We start from the raw sequence: 26,218 nt of genomic DNA, 5'->3' as shown, positions 1-26,218 counted from the left end.
AACATTTTTAGGTGCCCCATTGGGGGACTGTCCCTAGGCAAGATTGGGTCCCCGTCCCCAGAAGAGATGAGGTCCTTTTCTCCAGGGCAGATGAAGTTACTGCCCCCAGGTGAGAAGGGATCCCTGTCCCCAGGGGGATATGAAGGGGGTATGTAATAGTGTGTGCTAGCTGCCTATGCTGCTGCCTGCCATATGTAGAGGGGGTTGCATGGGCCCCCTGCATCACAGGGCCCAGTTGCGGTCGCGACTGCTGCACCCCCTATAGTTACGCCCCTGGCTCCACCATCACAGTAGCAAGCTTTCTCTGATTCAGACTCTCTCACATGCTCTTTCTTTCCCCTGATATAGTAGCTCTGAGCTCAGTGTTTGGGAGCTCACCCCTGCTATGGAGGAGGTAAAAAGTCATGACTTGGCTAGTTAGGTGTATTCCACTTTAACAGAGTCCGAGAGCTCATTTACATGGGTGGCTGAAGTTTTACTGCCCCCTGACCAGTGACCACAAACTTAAGCACAGCATGGCAGCCCGGGGCTGTGCCCATGCCACAGACTCAGCAAAAGTTAAACAGCATGTCACATTTGGCAGGTGGTACCACCACCTAACGTGGCTCATTCAAGTGAACCACTCTGCAACCTCGCACCACGGATCCATTATAAGAGGGGCGACAAGCACTGCCACATGTATAAATGGGCCCTGACTGACTGGAACCAAGGAAACAGGTCTGTTGCCTGTAGCAACCAAAGAAGGTTCATGCTTCTGCTTTTGGGAAAAAATAAACATGAATGGTTGCTATGGGCAACAGGCTATACATGTTATGTTACTATAAAAAGAATGGGTCTTATTTACACAGTTGTGTTGCAGTAATGCAAACGTCATAAGCAACGTGCATTTATAGGCATTACATGTGTCAGCATGTTTTCAATGACACCCCAAAGCACTAATGGAAAGTGCATGCAATGCAGCACACCAGAATGCACGGTAACGTTCCGCCTTATATGTCGCTGTCTTAATGCAAAACCTGTTAATGCACGACATGCGCTTATGCGATATATCAGGGCACCAAGCTGTGAATGGGCCCAAAGGGATGCTCATAAAATGTAAACAGGTTCCAGCTTTCATATTTGTATGCCAGACAGTTAGGCAAATGAAAGGAAGCATGTGATTGGCTGATCTAGACAACAGAACAGTCCCTCCTTCAGGCCGATGTTTCCTTTGTATATCTTTTCTAATAATGGAATATTCTGTCTTTTCAGGCCACATATATTTTACTAGCGTTGGCGTGGATTTTTGTGCCGGTTTATATCTCCTCTGGGGTAAGTACTCATACATAGCTGGTAGTGGAGAAGAGCTGCGATTTATATCAGGTATCTGTTTCTGTTTGTGATCTTATTGGGGGATTTTACTTCCGTTCCTGTCCTCGTGACACGAGGGCGAGAAATGTGGGGGTAACTTGGTGTCACTTCCTGCCTGTTCTGACAGGAAATGAAGGAAAATCTCTGTATTAGCATTTGTTTAGACTTGCAGTGGTGGTAGGGACAGGGGATAAAAGCAGCCACATTGTTACCCATAGCTCCCAACTGTCCCTGATTTTGAGTCCCTTATTTGGAGCAAAGTCCCTCATTCCTCCTCATTTGTCGATCATTTTGGTCTGATCTATATAGATGTATATAAAATGCACTTTTTATCTATCAAAAAGTGTTTTCCAGTGCTAAACCTTTCATCTGATTTCTAAATTGCTGCTTTTGTAAATTCCAAAAGCCAATATAAAGGAATAGTAGTGGTAAAAAAAACAATCGTGGGTTTAACTAATCTTGTTTTTTTGTAAAATTCTCCTTTAAGGGGGTGTGGCAGAGGGTGTGTCCTATGCCTGCATACTTTTGCTGATAGGTGTCCCTCATTTCCATCTCAAAAAGTTGGGAGGTATGTTGTTACCACCCCCAATGCAGCCAGATGAGGGTGTACGCATGCCATGGCTGGGATGATTTGCTTCACGGCCACGGCAAAAATAATTCCCCCTTTCTCATTTGGGAGTACTGCCACTGACCAGGATCCCTTCAATCGGGCAAGGTTTGCGGTGCGGTAGTGGTTATTGCTGTTCCTCAAGACCATGTTTAGACATGCAACTATTATTGTTGCACCCCTGAAAAGCGATCTGTGATGGTGCGCCATTTAGGACGTCTTTACACTTGCAGATGGGGTGGGGGGTATATGATTGAGCTGCGTTTTTACCACCCATATGTTAAAACATATGGTTGAGCTGCATTTTTTACCACCACCCCTAACCGCATAGTGAATGGGGCCATGAAGCACAGGATTGTGGTGCAGGTTTTTAAGGGTTAAAGCAAGTGGTGAAAAGACAACATACTGCCTTATTACTGCATGTAGGACTCTGAAAATCTATCACTTTTCAGAGGTGTGATAATAACAGCTGCACATCTAAACATAGGCTTATGCCGCGTAAACACGATCGGAGTTTCCGTTGGAAAAAACTTGGATGGTTTTTCCGACGGAATTCCGCTCAAGCTTGGTTTGCATACACACGGTCACACAAAAGTTCTCTGAACTTTCGACCATCAAGAACGCAGTGATATACAACACTACGACGAGCCAAGAAAATTAAGTTCAATGCTTCCGAGCATGCGTTGAATTGTTTCCAAGCATGCATCGAATTGTTTTCGAGCATGCGTCGAATTGTTTCCGAGCATGCGTAGGAAATTTTGCGCATCGGAATTGGTACAGACGATTGGAATTTCCAATCGAAACTTTTTCCGGCAGAAAAATAGAGAACCTGCCCTCAATCTTTTGCTGGCGGAAATTCCGCCAGCAAAAGTCCGATGGAGCATACACACGGGTGGAATTTCCAACCAAAAGCTCTCATCCGACTTTTGCTAGTGGGATTTCCAATCATATGTGTACGGGTCTTAAGGAACACAGGTGACAACAATAAAAACCTGGCAGAGGCTTTAATCCTTCACTGCTCCGGCCAACGCTAATTTCAAAGTTTTGGCTGGGGTTTTAGAGTAAACTGGTCATGAGAGGAATACAAGGGCTGCTATAATTGAGCTCCTACTGAAAATGCTAACTGACTGGTTATTACTGTGTGCTGCACTCCTGGCTTCAGACCTTACAAACGTCATTAGGTCACAAGGTTTTGTCCATGACAGCTGCCACCACTCAGATGGTTGTTCATTTTTCTAGTGCATTATAAAAAATTTAAAAAAAACTGTTAAAGAAAATGTAAAAAAAAGCTTGCTTGCTCTGAGCAAGAATAATTCTGTCCTAATAAAGTATATATGCCTTGTTTAATAATCTGGTTTCTGACGACAGATTGCTAGTAATTAGTGGTAGGACACTGCCACCTAGTGGCAGATCTATGGTAAAGCAACTTGAAAAGCAATTTGTGGGGCCTATACTGTATGTACTGTATATGAAGGTTCAAATTGGTTAGTTATCTGTTATTTCCCCCTATTTCATAAGTTTATTTCACCTATTTATAAATTCTATCCTTGAGGATCAAATTAGCCAATATCATTAATAAGTGAACTTCCATTTTTCCGCCATTCTAGGAAACTATTTAAATAGGATGTTTATTTTACAAATGTAACATTTATTATAGGGTGCACCTGTAACAGAGGATTCACAGAGCATTATTATTTTCTAAAGAGAGAGTACAGGCGATGCATTTTGCCATCAGGCTTTCTCTCTTCGACTAAACCTGTGTACGGCCCCTCTGAAAAAATTGTGGGGGCTTTGGGGGGGATTTGAGAAGTCACTTCTCTTCAGTTATGCAATGTACACATGACCGGTTTTCCAGTCGGAATAAACTCTGAAGGTTTTCCCGACGGAGTTCTGACGGAATTCCGCTGTCTTGCGTACACGCGATCACACCAAAGTCTGACCGTCAAGAACGCGGTGACGTACAACACATACGACGGGACTAGAAAAATGAAGTTTAATAGCCAGTCGCCAATAGTTTCCGTCTCGTACTTGCTTCAGAGCATGCGTTGTTTTTGGTACGTCGGAACAGCATACAGACGAGCGGTTTTCCCGATAGGAATTGATTCCATCAGAAATTACAACTAGAACTACTGTTCTATTTCTAGGTCTGTCAGAATTTTAGACGTAAAAAGTCAGATGGGGCGCACACGCGTTCAGAATATACGATGAAAAGCTCCCGTCTGACTTTTTCTGTCGGACATTCCGCTCGTGTGTACACGGCATTACAGTATCTCACAAAAGTGAGTACACCCCTTACCTCTTTGTAAATATTTTATTATATCTTTTAATGTGACAACACTGAAGAAATTACACTTTGCTACAATGTAAAATAGCCATTAATGTCTAAACTGCTGGCAACAAAAGTGAGTACACCCCAAAGTGAAAATGTCCAAATTAGGCCCAATTAGCCATTTTCCCTCTCCGGTGTCATGTGACTCGTTAGTGTTACAAGGTGACAGGTGTGAATGGGGAGCAAGTGTGTTAAATTTGGTGTTATCGCTCTCACTCTCTCATACTGGTCACTGGAAGTTCAACATGGCACATCATGGCAAAGAACTCTCTGAGGATCTGAAAAAAAAGAATTGTTGCTCCACATAAAGATGGCCTAGGCTATAAGAAGATTGCCGAGACCCTGAAACTGAGCTGCAGCACAGTGGCCAAGTCCATACAGCGGTTTAACAGGACAGATCCACTCAGAACAGGCCTCGCCATGATCGACCAAAGAAGTTGTTGAGCGCACATGCTCAGCGTCATATCTAGAGGTTGTTTTTGGGAAATAGACATATGAGTGCTGCCAGCATTGCTGCAGAGATTGAAGGGGTGGGGGGGTCAGCCTGTCAGTGCTTAGACCATACGCCGCACACTGCATCAAATTGGTCTGCATGGCTGTCATCCCAGAAGGAAGCCTCTTCTAAAGATGATGAACAAGAAAGCCTGCATACAGTTTGCTGAAGACAAGCAGACTAAGGACATGGATTGTTGGAACTGTGGGGGTTAATTACGAAAGGAAAATCCACTTTCCACTGAAAGTGCACTTGGAAGTGCAGTCACTCTAAATTTAATGCCTCATACACACGATCAAATAATCCGGTGGAAAACTCCGGCAGACTCAAGTTCACTGGAAATCCCGCCGTGTGTGGGCTCCAGCAGACTTTTTTTTACCCAAAAGTCCGGCAGACTAAGAAAGTATTTTTGCACTCCAATCTGTCCGCCGGACTCGCATTTCGGCGGACAATCCGGCCGTGTGTGTGCCAGTCCGCCGTACTTTTGAAATGAACGGACTTTTTCCGCCCGGAGAAAAGTCCGCTCATTTTGAGCGTGTCTCCAGGTAGCCAGGGCCAGCGAAGGAGGCGTCGCTGGCCCCGTCATCTGGTATGGACTTAAAGGGGAACCCCTACGCCGAAAAATCGGCGTGGGGGTCCCCCCCAGGTCCATATCAGACCCTTATCCGAGCACGCTACCTGGCCGGCCAGGAAAGGGGGTGGGAACGAGCGAGCACCCCCCCACCCTCCTGAGCCGTACCAGGCCGCATGCCCTCAACATGGGGGGGTGCCTTGGGGAAGGGGGAGCTGCGCGGCCCTCCCCACCCCAAAGCACCTAGTCCCCATGTTGATGAGGACAAGGGCCTCTTCCCGACAACCCTGGCCATTGGTTGTCGGGGTCTGCGGGCGGGGGGCTTATCGGAATCCGGGAGCCCCCTTTAATAAAAAGAGCTAGCAAAAGAGCAGAAGATAGCGGAGGAGTCCGGCGAGAAGATCCCCGAAGACGGAAGAAGACCCCTGGAGCTGTGCAATAAACTATTTTAACCCTTGTATGTTGTGTTTTTTTTTACTTTTTTTCACAGGTGAATGGGTAGGGGTACATTGTACCTCATACTCATTCACATAGGGTGGGGTGCCGGTATCCGGGGGCCCCCTTATTAAAGCGGGCTCCCAGATTCCGATAAGCCGCCCGCAGACCCCATCAACCAACGGCCAGGGTTGTCCGGAAGAGGCCCTTGTCCTCATCAACATGGGGACAAGGTGCTTTGGGGTGGGGGGGCCGCGTGGCCCCCCCTTCCCCAAGGCACCCCCCCATGTTGAGGGCACGCGCTCAGGAGGGGGGGAGCGCTCGCTCGTCCCCACCCCCTTTCCTGGCCGGCCAGGTAGCGTGCTCGGATAAGGGTCTGATATGGACCTGGGGGGGGGTTCCCCTTTAAGTCCATACCAGGTGACGGGGCCAGCGACGCCTCCTTCGCTGGGCCCGGCTACCTGGAGACGCGCTCAAAATGAGCGGACTTTCCTCCGCGTGTGTGGGCGAGTCTGTTCATTTCAAAAGTACGGCGGATAGGCCGTTGGACTTAGTACGCTGTATTAGTCCGCTGAAAAAGTGCCCTGTGTGGGCAAGTAGCTCGTTCGGAAAGTCCGGCGGACAGTCCGGCGGAAAGTCCGCCAGACTAAGTCCGCCAGATAGTCTGCTACGTGTGTACGCGGCATAAGGGGTAGATCTGAAATGAGTGGAAGCTCTGCTAATTTTATCATCCAATCATGTGCAAGCTAAAATGCTGTTTTTTATTTTCCTTGCATGTCCCCCTCGAATCTACAGTGACTTTACTTTCAAGTGCACTTTCAGTGCAAAGTGGATTTTCCTTTAGTAATTAACCCCCTATGTCCTGTGGTCTGATGAGACCAAGGTAAATTAATTTGGTTCAGATAGTGTCAAGCGTGTGTGGTGGCAACCAGGTGAGGAGTACAAAGACAAGTGTATACACTTAGTGAATCCTGGTGTATAGCTTGAGCCACTGACCTTTGTAAACATCAAAAAAAATTTCCACCAGAAGAATTAGGAATAACCAGGTTAATGGTTGTGAAAATGTCCCTAGAGCTACACTTTTGAATACAAAATATTAATATGTCCCTGAAGCCACTGATGGTCCACGAGAAAATGTTGGTGGTCCCCAGGGGTTCCCGCCCGCAAATTAACATTGTGGCGAATGTATACGGCCCAATGTTGTTTCCAGTGTTGTTTTCAATGACAGTCAATGCTCTCAGCACGCATTGATACCTGATGCCCCCTCTGTAGTTCTGGCTCCTGTGAACTCAGAGGGAGGCACTGGGAGTAGTGCAGAGATTGGGAGTTGAAGCAGGGGACCTCCAATGGCAATGCTGAACTGACTGTGACTGGGAGCATGGAGCTTGAGCACATGGATGGATACGAAGGTGAGATCCAATGATGAGGGGGGGCAGAGAGCAGAAGCATTGTGTATGAGGCAGCAATGTGATCCAGGGGGAGGGGGGCAGAGAGCTGGAGCATTGTGTGTATAAGGCAAATGAAATTCATGGTAGTGGTCTGCGGGATTCAATATTGTGAGTTTAGTGGTCTGTCAGGTCCGAAAGGCTGGCAAATATGATTTTATATGTGTATAGCACTGTTTACTTAGTGCAGCAGATTAAAGAATGTAAAATATGGCATAGTGTGCACAATGCAGGGGTCTGAGTTACATAATGTATAGCACAGAGTTCATAGAGCAGCCATATGAGAAATGGAATGTATATAGAAAATTGTATCTAGTGCGGAAATTCTGGGGATGTTATTTATGTCACAGCGTACACAGTGCAACAGTCTGAGTTATATATTGTATAGCACAGGGTACACAGTGCAGCAGTCTGGGTTATATAATGTATAGCACAGGGTATGCAGCGCAGCAGTCTGGGTTATATAATGTATAGAACATGGTACACAGTGCAGCAGTCTGGGTTATATAATGTATAGCACAGGGTACGCAGTGCAGCAGTCTGGGTTATATAATGTATAGCACAGGGTATGCAGTGCAGCAGTCTGGGTTATATAATGTATAGCACAGGGTATGCAGTGCAGCAGTCTGGGTTATATAATATATAGCACGGGTTACGTAGTGCAGCAGTCTGGGTTTCACAATGTATAGCACATCGTACAAAGTGCAGCAGTCTGGGTTATATAATGTATAGCACATCGTACAAAGTGTAGCAGTCTGGGTTATATAATGTATAGCACAGTTTACAAAGTGCAGCAGTCTGGGTTATGTAATGTATAGCACAGTGTATGCAGTGCAGCAGTCTGTTTTATATAATGTATAGCACAGGGTATGCAGTGCAGTAGTCTGGCTTACATAATGTATAGCGCATCATACAAAGTGCAACAGTCTGGGTTGTATAATGTATAGCACATCATACAAAATGCAGCAGTTTGGGTTATATAACATATAGCACAGGGTACACAGTGCAGTAGTCTGGCTTACATAATGTATAGCACATCATACAAAGTGCAGCAGTCTGGGTTATATAATGTAATGTATAGCACATTGTACAAAGTGCAGCAGTCTAGGTTATATAATGTATAGCACAGGGTACGCAGTGCAGCAGTTTGGGAATCTAATGTATAGCATAGTGTAAACTATGCAGTAGACTGTGGAATGTAATGTATAGCATAGTGTAAGCAGTTTGTGGTACATGATGTGTTGTACACTGGCAGCAGTAAGTGGAGAAATGTGCTGGTATAGTCACTACTTTATAAACACATAGGAAAACTATCAGAGATTTATGTCAAGGACCTGATTCAGTTGCCATGTTTTTATGAATAGATCAAATGTTTCTCTTTTTCTGTGTATGGGGAAATGACCAGTTTATTGTGAAGCATACTGCCAGTATGATTATATAATATAAATTTGTTGCGATAAACAGCTGATGACGTTATCCTTTCCTTTCCATAGATTGTTACCATGCCAGAGTATTTGCAAAGGAGGTTTGGTGGAGAGAGGATACAGATGTACCTATCCGCACTGTCTCTGTTACTGTCTGTCTTCACCAAAATTTCAGTAAGTATCCCCCCCACCCGCCAACAGCAAGTCATTTAAAGGGATAGTCCATGTGTAAAGGACATTTACACCTATCTCTTCAGAAGAGATCTGGAGTAGTGATTAGTGAATTAAAGGTTCATGAGAAATGTTTTTAAAATGGCAACACTTTGTTGCAGATGATTGGAGCCTCCGTCACTATTTCCTGTTACCTTCTGTGATAAGGGGTTGGAAGGACAGGAAGTGAAGGGAAATCTTTCTAATGGGGTCATAGCATCAAAAAAGTTTTTTTTTTAGGGTGCAGAAAGGTTAGATCCTCTGAGGGGTTTTTCTTTAACTATCTGAGCCTTCCTGTCATGGTAATTGCTGTTCCCTTAATCTCTTGTCCTGGTGTCACAGGAATAAAAAAAACTTGGTAGAGCCACAGGTGGAAAAAAACCTAATAGAAATTCTATTTATTCCTTACTCTACTTTAATGTTATGTGTTTTGGAACACGCAAACGCACATATGTTAGAATGATGTGTGGAGGTGCCATAAGGAATTAATGGCACTGTCCCACATCTGCAAAAGAGCTGTGCTTTTTCATGCATTGGGGAAAAGTGTATGAATTTGCATGCGTTCCCGAAACACACAAGTATGATTGTAGCCTAATACATAATGCTGATGTAAAATACACAAATTAATTCAGCTCTGTAATAATCATATCATTAAATGTATATTAGTGTAAGTACCTGGATTTCAGCCGCTATCAACTTGCTGTCCCAGTACAGCAGCAGTCCCCAACATTTTGGTACCAGGGAACACTTTCGTGTCAGCCAATATCTCCAGGGACTGGTGATGGCTGTTTGGGCGGGCGACTGGATGTTCATGGAGTCTGCCCTTAGCCCTCCTTCACACCGCAACCCACCTCTACAGTGTTCACAGTCCCCTTTTACATCCCAGTTCCCCCTTTAAAGCAGTCCCACAGTGTCCTCTCTAACCTTTCACATAACAGTCCCCCTTTATATTAGAGTGCCCCATTACAGTTCAGTCCCCTTCACATTAATGTAATGGGGGCTGCCCTGTAAAGGGGCACATTAATGTAACGGGGACTGCACTGTAAAGTGGCACAGTGAAGTAACGGGGACTGCACAGTAAAGGGGCACTGTGATGTAACAGGGACTGCACAATAAAGGGGGTACTGTGCTGTAACGGGGACTGCACATTAAAGGGGGTACTGTGATGTAATCAGGGCTGCACAGTAAAGGGGCACAGTGCTGTAACAGGGACTGCACAGTAAAGGGGCACTGTGATGTAATGGGGGCTGCACAGTAAAAGGGCACTGTGATGTAACAGGGAATGCACAATAAAGGGGGTACTGTGCTGTAACAGGGACTGCACAGTAAAGGGGGTACTGTGATGTAATGGGGACTGCACAGTAAAGGGGGTACTGTGATATAATGGGGACTGCACTGTAAAGAGACACTGTAATGATTGCAGTGTCACTTTACACTGCAGCCCCCCGTCACAGTGCCCCTTGCAATCACAGCCCCCCGTCACAGCGCCCCTTGCAATCACAGCCCCTGTCACAGCGCCCCTTGCAATCACAGCCCCCCGTCACAGCGCCCCTTGCAATCACAGCCCCCCGTCACAGCGCCCCTTGCAATCACAGCCCCCCGTCACAGCGCCCCTTGCAATCACAGCCCCCGTCACAGTGCCCATTGCAATCACAGCCCCCCCCCCCCGTCACAATGCCCCTTGAAGCCATGCCTCCCTCCCCCCTTTCCTCTCTCATTTACTCATTCCAGCATCTGCCTCCCCTGTACAGTCCTACCTGTGGCAGGGTAGGGGCAGATTCAGCCACGTGTCTTCTCCCACCCCCCCGCCACTGATGTTAAATTATCACCAGGGCAGGGTTTGGGAGGAGCTGTAGATCTGGAGGGAACGTGGAATTGCCCACTTCTTAATATGAAAGTCTCCTGCTCTGTAGCTCCTCCCACCCCCTGCTGACATTTTAACATTGGCAGGAGGGGGGGGGGGGACCCAGGAGAAGACACACTCAGTGACACAGCCACACACCGGTCAGACCACAGTCACTGCTCACCTCCGGCTGCGCAGCCCGGCCACCAACAGGCCACGTGCCGGTACTGGACCACGGTCCAGGGGTTGGGGACCTCTGCTGTACAGAGCCCATAGTGTGAGAGGAAAAAAAAAAACGGCACAATGAGCCAATCAGTTCATGTTTTGACAAAAAGCATGCTGATAGGATGTGAAAACAGAGTGACAGAGAAATGAGCTCATCACTGTGCTGCTTCTCCAATCATTGGCAATGCACAGGTTGGAGGTGGGCCCATGACAGCCTGAAACCATCATTCAACCTGGAAGACTGAGGACATCTAGTGGTGGAAAAGTATCTAAGTGAAAACTATTTCAAACTAAAGTAAAGTATTGCAGTAAAAGTTACACTTTAATTTATTTTATTTTTTTTACTACCATTCTGCTTTAAATAGCACGTTTATTTATAAAGGTTTTTGCATTAGTCCAAACAGGACAGTTGTGAAGGATTTGGTTAAAAAAAAAAGAGCTAAAATGTGATAGCTAGGTAGCTATCGTAGTTATTCAAATAGTTTTTAGTACTTTCCAGTGGTTGAAATGTCAAGGTTTCATATGGTTACGAGAAATGCAGTACTTTGCCTGACCACTGTAGGGAGCTGTAGGACAAACTATAAAAAATAACTGACATTGGTGAGTGAAACTGCTGCACAGGGATAAACTTATAAAATGTTAATGATGTTCAAAACACTCATTGGATTGCAGTTAACATCTCTTTGACAACATTTTCTTATTGTAACAAAAACTGGAAAGCCCTTCCTAAAATCTAACATTGCATTATCTTTCTAACCGTATTCATTTATTGATGGGTTTATGTCTAATCAAAAATTTTTATTCCCATTCTACTTAATCAAAGCCATTATAAACCACATATGGTTCCAGTGCTACGCAATTGCCATTGGTCTCATAGCCACTAAATCCCAAGAAAGCTCATACTTCTTTGCCAGTACACATTTATTAACCACTTCAGCCCTGGAAGGATTTACCCCCCTTCCTGACCAAAGCACATTTTGCGATTCGGCACTGCGTCGCTTTAACTGACAATTGCGCGGTCGCGCGACAAAGGTAATCCCAGCACTTACACTAAAGGTAACCCCAGCCCTAAAAATAACCCTAATGCTTGCACCAACCCTAAATCTAACCCAAATCCTAGTGCTAATTAAAAAAATTAAAGGTAACCTACAATTCTAGTACTAATCCTAAAATTAACCCTAACCCTAAAGGTAATCCTGTTCATAAGCATGTGCAGAGGGTGTGCCTAGGCACACCCCAATCACTATGTGCGGTGGTGATTTCTCCTACTGCCCGGGCCTCCCCTTCCCTCTTGTTGGCCCTGCAGTCCTGCTGGCTTCCCTCCTCTCCTCTCCCCCCAGCTGCTGTGGGGGATGTTTCTGGATGGAGAGCAGGGGAAGGGGCTAATAAATATGCAAGTTACCAGCCCTTTCCTTTTCTAAATGAACACACTTGCTCACTGTGGCCATTCATAGCGGAAGTATAGGCAGTCAAACTCCTCCAGGATGGCACATCAATACGTTCCATTGCCAGAAGGTTTGCTGTGTCTCCCAGCACAGTCTCAAGAGAATGGAGGAGATTCAAGGAGACAGGCAGTTACTCTAGGAAAGCTGGACAGGGCCGTAGAAGGTCCTTAGGCTATCAGCAGGACCCATATCTGCTCCACTGTTCAAGGAGGAACAGGATGAGCACTACCAGAGCCCTACAAAATGACCTCCAGCAGGCCACTGGTGTGAATGTCTCTGACCAAACAATCAGAAACACTCTTCATGAGGGTGGCATGAGGGCCCAACATTCTCTAGTGGGCCCTGTGCTTACTGCCTGGCACCGTGAAGCTCAATTGGCATTTGCCATTGAACACCAGAATTGGCAGGTCCGTCACTAGCGCACTGAGCTTTTCATAGATGAGAGAAGGTTCACCCTGAGCACATGTGGCAGACGTGAAAGGGTCTGGAGAAGCCGTGGAAAACATTATGCTGCCTGTAACATTATTCAGCATAACCGGTTTGGTGGTGGGTCAGGGATGGTCTGGGGAGGCATATCCATGGAGGAATGCACAGACCTCTACAGGCTAGACAATGGCACCCTGACTGCCATTAGGTACCGGGATGAAATCCTTGGACCCATTGTCAGACCCTACGCTGGTGCAGTGGGTCCTGGGTTCATCCTAGTGCATGACAATGCCCGGTCTCATGTGGTGAGGAGTATGCAGCCAGTTCCTGGAGGATGAGGGAATTGATACCATTGAATTGCCCCATGCCCGTCCAGCCTAAATCCAATATAATACCACTGGGACATTATGCATTGGTCCATCCAACACCAATGTTGCACCTCAGTCTGTTCAAGAGCTCAGTGATGTCCTTGTCCAGATCTGGGAGGAAATACCCTAGGACACCATCTCTCATTAAGAGCATGCCCCGAAGTTGTCAGGCATGCATACAAGCACGTGACGAGCATACAAACCACTGAGTACCATTTTGAGTTGCTGCAATGACATTTCAGCAATATGGACTAGCCTGCTGCATAATTTTTTTCACTTTGATTATTTATATATCTATATATATATATATATATATATATATATATATATATATATATATATATATATATATATATATATATATATATATATGTGTATGATGTATGTGTGTTAGGTTTAGTTCCACTTTAACTGCTTCCCGACCGCTGCACGACGAGATACATCGGCAGAATGGCACGAGTGGGCAAGAGGGCGTACAGCTACGTCCCCTTTAAGAAGTGGCACTGCGGGTGCACGTGTGCCACGTTGTCCATGACCGTGGGTCCCACGGACTCGATGTCCGCCGGGTCATCGTGTCACGGAGGTAGAATGCGGAGATGCCTTTGTAAACAAAGCATTTCCCCGTTCTGCCTAGTGTCATAATGACAGAGATCACTGCTCTCTGTCATCGAGAGCGGTGATCGCTGTCATGTATGTTGAAGCCCATCCCCCCACAGTTAGAATCACTCCCTAGAACACACTTAACCCCTTCATCGCCCCCTAGTGGTTAACCCCTTCACTGACAGTGTCATTTTTATAGCACCGATCGCTGTATAAATGACAATGGTCTCAAAATTGTGTCAAAAGTGTCCGATGTGTCCGCCATAATTTCGCAGTCATGATAAAAATCACAGATCGCCGCCATTACTAATAAAAAAAAAAATAATAATAGAAATGCCATAAAACTATCCCCTATTTTTGTAAATGCTATAAATTTTGCACAAACCAATATACGCTTATTGCAATTTTTTTTTAACCAAAAATATGCAGAAGAATACATATCGCCCTAAACTGAGGAAAAAAATGTTTTTTTTATATATTTTTAGGGGATATTTATTATAGCACAATGTAAAAAATATTGTGTTTTTTTTTTTTCCAAAATTGTCGCTCTTTTTTTATTTATAGAGCAAAAAATAGGCGATCAAATACCATCAAAAGAAAGCTCTATTTGTGGGAAAAAAAGGACATAAATTTTGTTTGGGTACAATGTCGCACGACCGCACAATTGTCAGTTAAAGCGACACAGTGCCGAATCGCAAAAAGTGCTCTGGTCAGGAAGGGGGCAAATCCTTCCGGGGCTGAAGTAGTTAAGCTTCTTTTGCCTCCTGTTGTAAACCATTAGACCTGGGCCATTCTACTTATATATTATGTTGAACAATGCCTGTGTGCTGTCAGCCATATTGGGTCAGGTTGTACAGTACAGACATCTGCTGACCTAACTATGACACTGCCTATAACACTGTGTGACCTGTCACTGTTTACATCTCATCCTCGCACAAAGTGATCATCTCTTTATTCCCTCTTTGTGTTATTTCGGGGTGTCCTCTCACGCCCTGCTGCGGAATTCAGATGCCTTTTATTGCCTGCTGGAGGCCAGGGCACGCCTGTCATCTATCTGTATGCGGAACATAATATTGTCACATGTTGTGTCTGCAGAGCTGAGAGCTGATTGAAGTATTCAGAGGCTGTAAACAAAAGCTCTGGCGGTGGCCATTGTCCAATGAAGTGCACAAATACAAAGAGGAGCACAAAACACTTCACATGAGTTCACTGTCCCATACCAGAGTACTGCGCCATTTAGGAAACCAGATCTAGAGCAGGCAGGAAACTGCACAAACGTGCAATGCTGGCAGAAAAAAGTCTGACAAAAAGAAGTGATTTGCATTTTAGTGGTTTAAAGTTTATGTCTGTGTGAAAAAACTCTATACAGCATGTTGTATACTTTTACAGCCCAACACCAGAAATTACATAAAAAACTAAATTTTCAGTGCACTGCAAGGGTTTAACCAGGGACATCAAACTCAATTTCATTAATGTGACACGAGCACATCGGGATCGCGCCGCTGCGCGAGCGCGCGCGTGCGATCCCGCTACTCCTGAAGGACGTTCCTGAACGGCCTGTCAGGAGTAGACGGCTCCCACCCGGCCGTATATATGCATTGGCCGGGTGGGAAGTGGTTAAACAGCACAGTGCTTGTGCTGTGTAATCTGCCCCCCTCTAAACTATAAAAAAAACCTCCCTGAACCTGCCACTTCCTGTATGCCCTCTCTATACTGACCACGATAACCATGGCTACTGAGCACTGACCACCGTGGTCAGAGTGCGTCCCTCCGTCATACGCTTCCCTGCTCTACTCTTCTCTCTCCCCCTCACCCCCTCCTTCCTGCCTGTCAGCTCCCTCTCTGTCTCTGTCTCCGCTCTTCCTCCCGCCGCTTATTATAAAAAAAAAACTACAATGGTCACTGCCAGCCCCTCTAATAGAGGCTGGCATACCACACTATGTAAATCCTTTCTAAAAACGGGCATTGGAAATAGCTATTTAGAGCAGTCTTCAGGCCGGTCAGGTGACTCACGGCTGCTTTACAGCTCCGAGACAGGTCTTCTGTGGGAGGAGCCAAGCAGCAACGTGATCTCCCCGGCTCATGTCAGAGGGAGATCATGGTCCATCCTGCAGTAGCTATGTATCGGAGCTGAAGAATAGCCGCGGGTCATGTGATGGGCCTGAAGACAGCTCTAAATAGCTATTTACAATGCTCATTTTTAGAAAGGATCATGTGGTAAGCCAGCCTCTAATAGAGAGGCTGGCAGTTTTAAATAACAGGCTTAACAAACACTTTAGGGGCCGCATCAGCATTATGGTTCCCTTCAAAGGGCCGACTGTATCTACTCTTTCTGATGCAAGTGGTGTGCGACCCAATTTAATAATTATATGCAGATATCCAGAGCACCCCACCTCCCCTTACATCAGATGTCAAGAACCGTCCCACCATCAGAAGTCAAGAGCCTTAAAGAGGAAGTAAAGCCTTGGGGAAAAAAAATTAAAAATAGACCCTGCAAGGCAAAGGCATAATGAGCTAATATGCATAGCATACTAGCTCATTATGAATAACTTACCTGAGATCGAAGAGCCTCGTTCTCCTCCGACGCCGTCATCTATCCCGGAGTGACTTCCGGGACTTCCGGGTATCGCGGTTCTGGCTATGTGACTGGCCGCCACTAACGGCATGATCTCCTAAACATTTTAGGTTTGTGATATTTTTCTTGCACCTACAGGTAAGCCTTAATCTAGGCTTACCTGTAGGTTAAAGCGGTTGTAAAGGGTTTAAAACCACTTTAATGATGTATATAACTATTGTTGACATTCTGTAGTACAGACATTTATATAACCAAGTAACAAAGTCCTGTACACCTGAGAATAATCTATGGAATTTGCACAGAAAACACATAAACACTGAGCTCATGCTGACAATGCAGATGCAATACTACCTGGCTGCTAGATAGCTGTGACCAGATTTGGAAGGCTTAAAAGAGAAGTATGGTATTTTTTTTTTATCTTATATTCATACTTGATCAAGAATGGGGGGAGAGCAAGGGGGCGGGACTTTAAATGAGGCACGTGGTAGCAAAAAAAAATATAATTTGGTGAACATAATTGGAATTTTATTCATATATTATATATTATTCATATATTCATACTTATCTAGGTGGATGCAGCATCGGACCGATGCTGCATCTGTCCCCCGCCACCTCTTCACTGAGAACCGAGCTACCGAACACCGCCGATGTCTTGGTTCTCACAGTTCCCCGATGCAGAGAGTTGATGCCTTATCAGCAGCTCTCCTGCTTTGCTCCTCCATGCTCATTGGAGCGCTGAGCTGTGGAGGGGCGGGTGTCTCAGTGGCTCGCTGAGAGGCTGAGACTGCCATCAGTTCAGGCACCTGGCGGATCCAGACCTCCGAGGTTGGGATGATGAGGTGCCTGGACTGAACTTGGTGACCTCAGCAGAGAGCTGACTTCAGACCACTCTTTGCTGTAAACGGGTCACAGGAGTGCAAAACAAATTACATTCCTGAGACCCTTAGAAGAAGCCCAGCCAAATGAGCCCAAGCTGGACTTCTCCTTTAAAGTTTATGTAGTCTTAAACCTTCTCCTATCTGCCCCCTTCTGGCCTGTTAAATATACCACTGAAAGGGTTTAGTTACATTTGTTTGATAAAGTGCAAAAAATACTGGTTGATCCTGCCGAAAATCCAGTGATGCAATATGCACTCTGCAGTGTTATCTCAAACCATAATATCAGGAATTGAGTTAGGACTAAGGATGAGCTCAGGCGTGTTTGCAAACAGCACATGCAGAGCCCGCCGGAAACTGGGGAGCGCTAATCATAAGCAGTTAGACATTTCCCAGATCTCTGCAGCTGCGCATCGGGGCAATGTCTCACTGCTTGTGATTAGCCCTCCACGGTGCCGACTTCCTGGCGGGCTCTGCACGTGCTGTTTGCGAACACACCTGAGCTCATCCTTAGTTAGGACTATAGAGCACTTCCGCCCTATGTTATGTAGGTGAAGAGAGGAGGAGGAGGTGTTCTGTAGTTCTAGCACTTCCCTCCCTGTCCTAGAGTCATAACACTGCTCCTCAATAGATCGTGAGTTAGGCTGGATTCACACCTATGCATTTTTAGTGCTTTTTTGCATTTTACAGATTTGCACTACAGAACATAGGAAACCATGTTAAATGGACTGTAGTGCAAATCTGCAGAATGCAAAAAGCACTAAAAATGCATAGGTGTGAATCAGGCCTCAGGCTGCATTCACACAGGCATTTAGCCATGGGTGAATTCCTGCTGCTGGGTTTGATAGCTGAGACCAGCTGTTTGCACAACCAGTGATTACCTGTGGTAATCGCAGCTGGATACTCATTGTACTGGCTGTTTGAACAGGCACAAATAGCTGCTGCCACTATCATTACAGTGTACAGGTTCAGTGGCTGCTGCTATCTGCACTCAACTGTCAAGCCCGTCAGGAGAAATCGGTAGATTCTTGCCGTTTGGCTTCGCACTGTGGCTATACACCCATGCTTATGTAGCCTTAGAGCTGCTTTTGAAGGACAAGTAGTGTGTTTCTGGCAGGATCACTAGGTACGGTAAATACCTGCTCCCCAATGCATGCTCTAGTTAGTTCCCCTTACTGGCTACTACGTTACTACAAGGAGTGTGAGCTGAGGAAGAAACCACAGTGGGCAGCAGGGGGAGCAAGCATTTGACACACCTGGAAGTGTTGAACACCTGCAGTTGCCAGGTAGGAGAGAGGTGTCAGCATTTCAACACATGGGTTGTCAGAAAGGTAAGTATAAAGTGTTTTCTTTAACAGCCTGAGCTTTATTTACAGGTGACCCTTTGAGACTCTCCCTCTTGATACAAACTAGCAAACAATAATTGGCGCTAGGCCTAGGCTTTCATTTAGGTAACAGCACATACATTATATATTAGTTTTACCACTTCTTGTGTATGATATGATATAAGCCTTTGTGCACCTGTATTAAAGAGGACCTCTTTTTACCATCCAATTCATCGCATTGGGGGTTATTTACAAAAAGGCAAATCCACTTTGCACTGCAAGTGCACTTGGAAGTGCAGTCGCTCTAAATCTAAGGCTGCTTTCACACTGGGGCGGGAGGGCGTCGGCGGTAAAGCGCCGCTATTTTTAGCCGCGCTTTACCGTCGTTTTAGCGGCGGTCTGCGGGCGCTAGCGGGGTGGTTTTAACCCCCGCTAGCGGCCGAAAAAGGGTTAAACCCGCCCGCAAAGCGCCGCTGCAGCGGTGCTTTGCCGGCGGTATTGCCGCGGTGTCCCATTGATTTCAATGGGTAGGAGCGGTATAGGAGCGGTGAATACACCGCTCCTTCACTGCTCCAAAGATGCGGCTAGCAGGACTTTTTTCACCGTCCTGCCAGCGCATCGCTCCAGTGTGAAAGCCCTCCGGCTTTCACACTGGAGGGAAAGGGGCCGGTTTTTTTCAGGCGCTACACAGGCGCTATTTTTAGCGCTGTAACGCCTGAATACCGCCCCAGTGTGAAAACAGCCTAAGGGGTAGATCTGAAATGAGTGGAAACACTGCTGATTTTATCATCCAATCATGTGCAAGCTAAAATACTGTTTTTTATTTTCCTTGCATGTCCCCCTCGGATCTACAGTGGCATTACTTCCAAGTGCACTTGCAGTGCAAAGTGGATTTTCCTTTAGTAAATAACCCCCATAGTGTGATGCACAATTTGAAGGTTCTGGTTAGGGTTGCACTGATAGCACTTTTTTAACACCGAGTACGAGTACCGATACTTTTTTGTAAGTACTCGCTGATACCAATTACCGATACCTATCACGTAGGTGGGGGTGGTTTGGGAGGGGGGTTGTTAGGGAGTTGGGCGAGGCTGGGGTGAGGACATGGTAGGAAGTAGAGGGGTAATTGAGGGCAGGGTAGTTGAGGGTGGGGTGAAATAGGGATTGTGGGGGTGGGAGAATTGAGAAGAAAAAGACTGTGATTGCTGGGGGAGGGTCATTGAGAGACATAGGGGCAGAGGTGGCAGCTGGTGGGGGGAAGGAGGAGGCAACACAGGGAGGGCACAGTACAGGGCGTTAGGAGGGCGCAGTACAGGGCGTTAGGAGGGTGTAGTACAGGGCGTTAAGAGGGTGTTAGGAGGGCGCAGTACCATTACCAGTATAGGTATAGGTATTGGTGCATCCCTAGTTCTGGTATACAAAGAATAAGACCAATTTTTTTATATATAGAGCAATGTACCTTTTTTTGGGGGGTAAAAATTTGATTTCATGATTAGATGGTTGAAGAGTACATTTCAGAAGGAACTTTAGAACCAGGAGCTGTTTTTAGTCTTATATTCACAAACAGGAAAATGAGTGACACCTGGGATGGATTTAGTAGGCAGATGTCTATGGGCTCCCGAAGCTGAGAAGTTCCTTACAATCCATGTTCCTTTTGTGTTTCTTTACAGACAGACCTGTATTCTGGGGCACTCTTCGTCCAGGTGTGCCTGGGATGGAACCTCTACCTCTCCACAGTCTTGATGCTGGTGGTGACGGCACTATACACCATTGCAGGTGGGACGGTGACCTTATTTGTCATAAAAGCACAATTGTAGTCATATACAACATCTGGCGGAACAGAAACACATCTGTGCCATTTTCATAGGTTAGAGGAGGAAGCACAACACCTGATTGGCCTTCTAGGACATCTCAGACATTTCTTCTAGGTTCTGGGGCATATTAGTTGAAGGTTAGCCTTATACTGGTCATATCAAGCACATATTTACCATGGTTATGTATTAATATGAGTTACAAAAAAGACAAATAGAAGCCAACTACTTTTGGCAACATTTTGGGCAATTAATTGAGCATATAATTAGTTAAAGCGTCACCTTTAGTGAAAACAACAAGTGGCGTTGATCTATAGTAGGGATCCTAGTCGAACCCCTACTGAGTGAGCTTACCAGAAAGTTGTCACTGTAACGAGCCAATCGTAAGTGGGCAAGACATTCCTGCCCATTTAGTCACATGCATATACATGCCCCGCCTTGTATATGTGTGGCTGTGAGGCAAATGCCCCAGCTGCAGATAATTTGCCAGTACAAGGTGGCAGCTTCCTGTGGGCTTGCTCAGGTAGGTTCAGACTAGGATCCAATCACACCTGAGCTCATTACTAATCTGTAGATCCAGAGATACAGGCAGTTGAAGTTATAAGCAAATCAAGACTTAACCAAAACCTCTGTCCCACCCCTTTCACCTACTGAGCATCCCTACTTAGTGAGGCTGCCCATCACATTCCATTGGACCATTTTAAAGAAAAAATTGAGACTTCCATTGCTGACCTCCCCCTTAAACTGGTTATATTGATACAATGGATCCAATATTTTATGTTACTGCCCTAGAACAATTATGTATATCAGGGAAGTCAGAGTAAAGTCAGAAGCTACACTAAATGACCAAAAGTATTGTTACGCCTGCCTTTACACGCACATAAACTTTAATTTGCATTGCATTCTTAGTCCATAGGGTTCATAACTGAGTTGGCCCACCTTTTGCAGCTATAACAGCTTCAACTCTTCTGGGAAGGTTGTCCACATGTTTGACTATTCTTCCAGAAGCGCATTTGTGAGGTCAGGCACTAATGATGGACATGAAGGCCTGGCTTGCAGTCTCCACCCTAATTCAACCCAAAGGTGTTCTATCGGGTTGAGGTCAGGTCCAACCCAAACTCGCTCATACATGTCTTCATGGACCTCGCTTTATGTACTGGTGCTCAAGTCATGTTGGAACAGGAAGGGGCCATCCCCAAACTGTTCCCACAAAGTTGGGAGCATGAAATTGTCCAAAATGTCTTGGTATGCTGACGCCTCAAGAGTTCCCTTCACTGGAACCAAGAGGCCAAGCCCAACCCCTTAAAAACAAACCCGCATCACAATTCCTGCTACACCAAATGACTGTGCACCAGTGCACAAAGCAAGGTCCATAAAGACATGGATGAGTGAGTTTGGGGTGGAGGAACTTGACCGGCCTGTACAGAGTCCTGACCTCAACCTGATAGAATTAGAATGAATTAGAGCGGAGACTGCGAGCCAGGCCTTCTCATCCAACATTAGTGCCTGACCTCACAAATGCGCTTCTGGAAGAATGGTCAAACATTCCCATAGACACACTCCTAAACAATGTGCACAGCCTTCCCAGTAGAGTTGAAGCTGTTATAGCTGCAAAGGGTGGGCCAACTCAATAATAAACCTTATGGACTAAAGCTCAGATTTTCTGCTGGTCTTTGTCTTCAGCTTTACCAAAACCATGTAGTGCAAGGGCCTGCCTGATTGTATACAAATTGAAACTCCTAAGGTTTGACCTCATATTATATGGTTTTGGTAAATTTGAAGACAAAGATCAGCAGAAAATCTGATGTGTGTATGGGGCTTAAGACTGGGATGCCATTAAAGTTCATGTGTGTGTGTAAAGGCAGGTGTCCCAATATTTTTGGTAATATAGTGTACATGAAAAAACTCCAGATACACTATAAATGGCCTCCCCTCTAGTATATCATCACAGCGCTCAAAAACCCCCCTCTCTCCCTAGCTGCCACTTAAATAATTAAATATATCTCTCAGAAGGTGAAGAAAAAAAACAAGGAAAATTGCCCAAAACACTACAAAAATCACCTTGTGGCGCTACAAACAAAACACTGCTAAATATCAGTGTACTACAATGTCCAAAACTAAACTACGTGAAAATTATAAACGCATGTGCATAAATACAATACAATAAACATTAAAGTAAATTGTGATTAAATAGCAACAAAAAAAAAATCGCATATAAGTGATAAGAATCAAAGAATCACATAATAAAGTGAATGAGTGACAAAACATAAATAGAGCAAATAAATAAAACAAAATATTTTCTGCTACAAATGGTGCTCTAATAACGATGTGCAGTCCCAAAGAAATTTGGTCTCAAAAATACGATACTTAATCAGACACACTCAATGTCTAATAAAAAAAATGATAGCATTAGTTCAAAAACTCCTTCTCCAGTGAAACTTCTATAGCAGAGTGTCCATAAAACGCAAAGCCTCCACCGCACCCTAGGTGTTCGTGCCCCCCTCGTTTAGAACACTCACCAACAGTATTGCCCAGCACTCTCGTGTCGGGCAAAAATCGCTTATAGTGAATACAGATGATAACTGTTTCTCCAGCCAACTCTTGTGACAGACTCCGGGGCAGAGGTTAGTGGGTTAATATCTCAGTTACCTCAAGGAGACAAAAGAGACTTCCCATAGTGCAAAATTGCAAAGCTATTTTTAATCTCACTAAAACAATCGATTAAAATCACACTCACATGGATCAAATTAAAAGCAGGCACTTCAAATAGACTTTCCACTAATCAATCAGGAGATCCTTCACTCTTAGGCATTGGTGAGCACACTGGAAGCAAGCTAAGTTGATATCAAAAAGCACCGTCTCTATATAAGGTAGCTGTGCGGTACCTGACAGCAGACAACCCAATTTGAAAGCAGCGCCAAATAGTGATATCCAGTCCTTCAACTTGTGTCTATACTTGTCTAGTGTACATACTTGTTTGGGGTCAGTACTCAAAATATTAGGGCAAGAGAGGTGACATGATAGCCAGGCAACATGCAATTGCAGAACGTTAGTGATGGTAGCCTCCAGTGGCATCGCTAGGGGGTGGTTTTTGGGGCTATAGCCCCGAATCTGGGGCCCATCGCCCCAAGTCTCTACAGGGGTCCCCAAGGGGAGGGGAGGCTCTCTGGGGACCCTGATGTAAGTGGGCAGCTCTCTGGGGACCCTGACTTAAGGGGGAGGCTCTCTGGGGACCTTAATGTAAGGGGGGCTCTCCGGGAACCCAGATGCAAGGGGGAGGCTCTCTGGGGACTCTGATGTAAGGAGGATGCTCTCTGGGGACCCTGATGTAAGGGGGGGGGGCTCTTTGGGGACCCTGATATAAGTGGGGGCTCTCTGGGGATATATACACACACGTACATTACTGTCTATACATGTGTATTCCCACCCAAGCGTATGACTTTCTTTACTACCCTGCTATGGGCTCTAGCCCCAGATCTTTTGTAGACCTAGTAACACCCCTGGTAGCCTCCATGTTTTGATCAATTTCCTTTGAGGGGCCTATAACAAGAATCTGAAATCAGGAGGGGGAGAGGCCAAACATTTTTATTTTATTTTTACAAGAAAAAGTTAAAAATAGGCATATTATTGCAGCAATATCTATCATTAATCTTCTCGTTGTTTTCACTGAAGTTAATCTCTTAGTGCTCACTAAGTTTGTGACAGGTTTGCTTTAAGACCCCTTTCACACCACACCACCCATAGCGTGGGTGGTAAAACACTGCTATTTTTAGCGGCGTTTTACCTCTGGATTTTTGGAGCATTTCAGCCGCTAGCGGGGCGCTTTTACCCCCCGCTAGTGGCCGAGAAAGGGTTAAGGCGGTATTACAGCGCTGCCCCATTGATTTCAATAGGGAGCAGCGGTGGAGGAGCTCCAAAGAAGCTGCTGGCAGGACTTTTCCCTGACGTCCTGCCAGTGCACCGCTGTAGTATGAAAGCCCTCGGGCTTTCACATTACAAACAATGGTGCAGCTTTTTTAGGGCGGATTGCAGGCGCTATTTCTAACGATATAGCGCCTGCAAAACGCGCTGGTGTGAAAGGGGTCTAATATAGCCTTTGTTGTCCCCCTCGTAGGTTTGGACTGATATTGCAGCCCAAAAAATGTATTTGTACGAATATCTTCTGACTCTTGCATTATCAAGTGAAAATCTTTCTAGTGTTCCTAAATTTATTTCTACAATAAATCCCATTTATTTTACAATGTTCTTTTAGGAGGTCTGGCCGCTGTGATTTACACCGATGCTCTACAAACTGTCATCATGATTGTGGGTGCCATTATCCTGACTATTACAGGTAATTATCAGTGTTCCTACCCACTGTACAACTGAGGTATCCATGTAAGTTACAGATCTAGAAGAGACGCAAAAGCAATGATAAACCAGTCATATTATTTGAAAATGAAAGCCAAGACTTTTTTTTTTTTTTAGGTGGGACAGAGTAGAAAGGGATAAGAAATTCTTCTTCCTTGCTTACCAACATGCTAATGACATTTTTAAATAAAACATCTGTTTTCATTACATACCTTATTTTAGAAATGGGGATGTCATCACTAAGTCACTGTGCTTCTCTATGCAATGCAGGTAGATCAGTGTTTCTCAAATTTTTTTGTCTTGCGGCGCACCCAAAAGACGTAAAAATGTTCGTGGCACACCTGAAAAGATTTGCAATGCAGCCTCACCAGTGCCCATCGATGCAGCCTCACCAGTGCCCATCGATGCAGCCTCACCAGTGCCCATCGATGCAGCCTCACCGGTGTCAATAAATGCAGCCTCATCAGTGTCCATAAATGCAGCTTGAGCACTGGGGCAGGGCAAATGGGGTGTATGGGGGGGGGGGGGGTGGGATGTGGGGGTCAGCTGGGGGTGTCAGGGTCTCTCACCCGGCAGCTCAGCAGGTCCTTGCACGCCACAGCCTCCGGGGGGGTGATGCTCCTGGTCCTGGGGTAAAGTTTCTTCCAAGGCCCAGCTCCAGAGCCCGAGCCAGTCAAGCGATGCATACTAACACATTATGATATTGTCTTGAAGGGTTTAAAACAAAAAATAAAGGCATCGGTATACTACCACTTTAAGAGCAATCTGCATTCGGATCTCTCTTTCAGGCTGGGTTCACACCGCTGCGGGGGGAGAACCGGATGTGATTCGCACAGCAAATCACATCCGATCTCCGTAGCACTGCGAGTTCAGCCATACAGATAGTATGGCTGAACTCGCAGCTGTCCCGCAGCAAACTCGCACAGGACCCTTTTTTGGGTCCGCAACGGAATCGGATCGCATGGGGGTTCACACCATGCGATCCGATTCCTGTGCGAGTCGGCAGATCGCACTGCGATATGCCGACGGATCTGGGGGTGTCATTAACATAACATTGACACCCCCAGCCGTCCGCATAGGGCAGTGTGAACTGCCGGCGGGAGGTGAGCGATGCGGGAAAACGCCGCGGATTCGCGGCGTTCCCGCATCGCAATAGTGTGAACCTAGCCTAAAGAACATTTGACAGGTGGTGAGGAGGCGCTGTAATTGCCTCTTCACCCCTTGTATTAACCTCTTGATCCCTGCACCAGTGCACTGCAACTGCATTAATTGCAGGGCACTTGCAGAGTGCATTGGACTCAATTGAACTCATGCACTCAATTCACTGTTCACCTGCCAAAAGCAACAGGGGACACAATTCCTTCACTTCATGTCCTATACACTCCCAGCTGCTACCTCTGCAGCTACAGGGGGCAGTGGTTGGGGAGCACTTAGTGGTTCCTACGTCACTTCGGCAGAAGGAACCACTGAGCATGGTTACACAAGAAGTCAGGATTGTAGCTTTCATCTGTGTC

At 45.8% G+C, this 26,218-nt stretch overlaps 1 protein-coding gene across 1 annotated transcript in view; it reads left to right on the top strand.

The window, feature by feature from the left end:
• SLC5A10 (solute carrier family 5 member 10) overlaps positions 1-26,218 on the top strand; it is a 217,596-nt gene that overhangs the window by 17,099 nt on the left and 174,279 nt on the right. The window contains exons 4-7 of the mRNA XM_077449433.1: positions 1,252-1,311; positions 8,724-8,828; positions 20,214-20,319; positions 24,607-24,687. Coding sequence (XP_077305559.1) covers positions 1,252-1,311; positions 8,724-8,828; positions 20,214-20,319; positions 24,607-24,687 — 352 coding nt within the window. The remainder of the gene's footprint in view (positions 1-1,251; positions 1,312-8,723; positions 8,829-20,213; positions 20,320-24,606; positions 24,688-26,218) is intronic.

The sequence above is a fragment of the Lithobates pipiens genome, unplaced genomic scaffold (assembly GCF_037356315.1).
Source record: "Lithobates pipiens isolate NorthernLeopardFrog02 unplaced genomic scaffold, aLitPip1_a1.2 Scaffold_22, whole genome shotgun sequence".
NCBI classification, from domain to species: Eukaryota; Metazoa; Chordata; class Amphibia; order Anura; family Ranidae; genus Lithobates; species Lithobates pipiens.
Note: the sequence above shows the minus strand (reverse complement) of the source record. Positions and strands in the feature narration are given on the sequence as shown.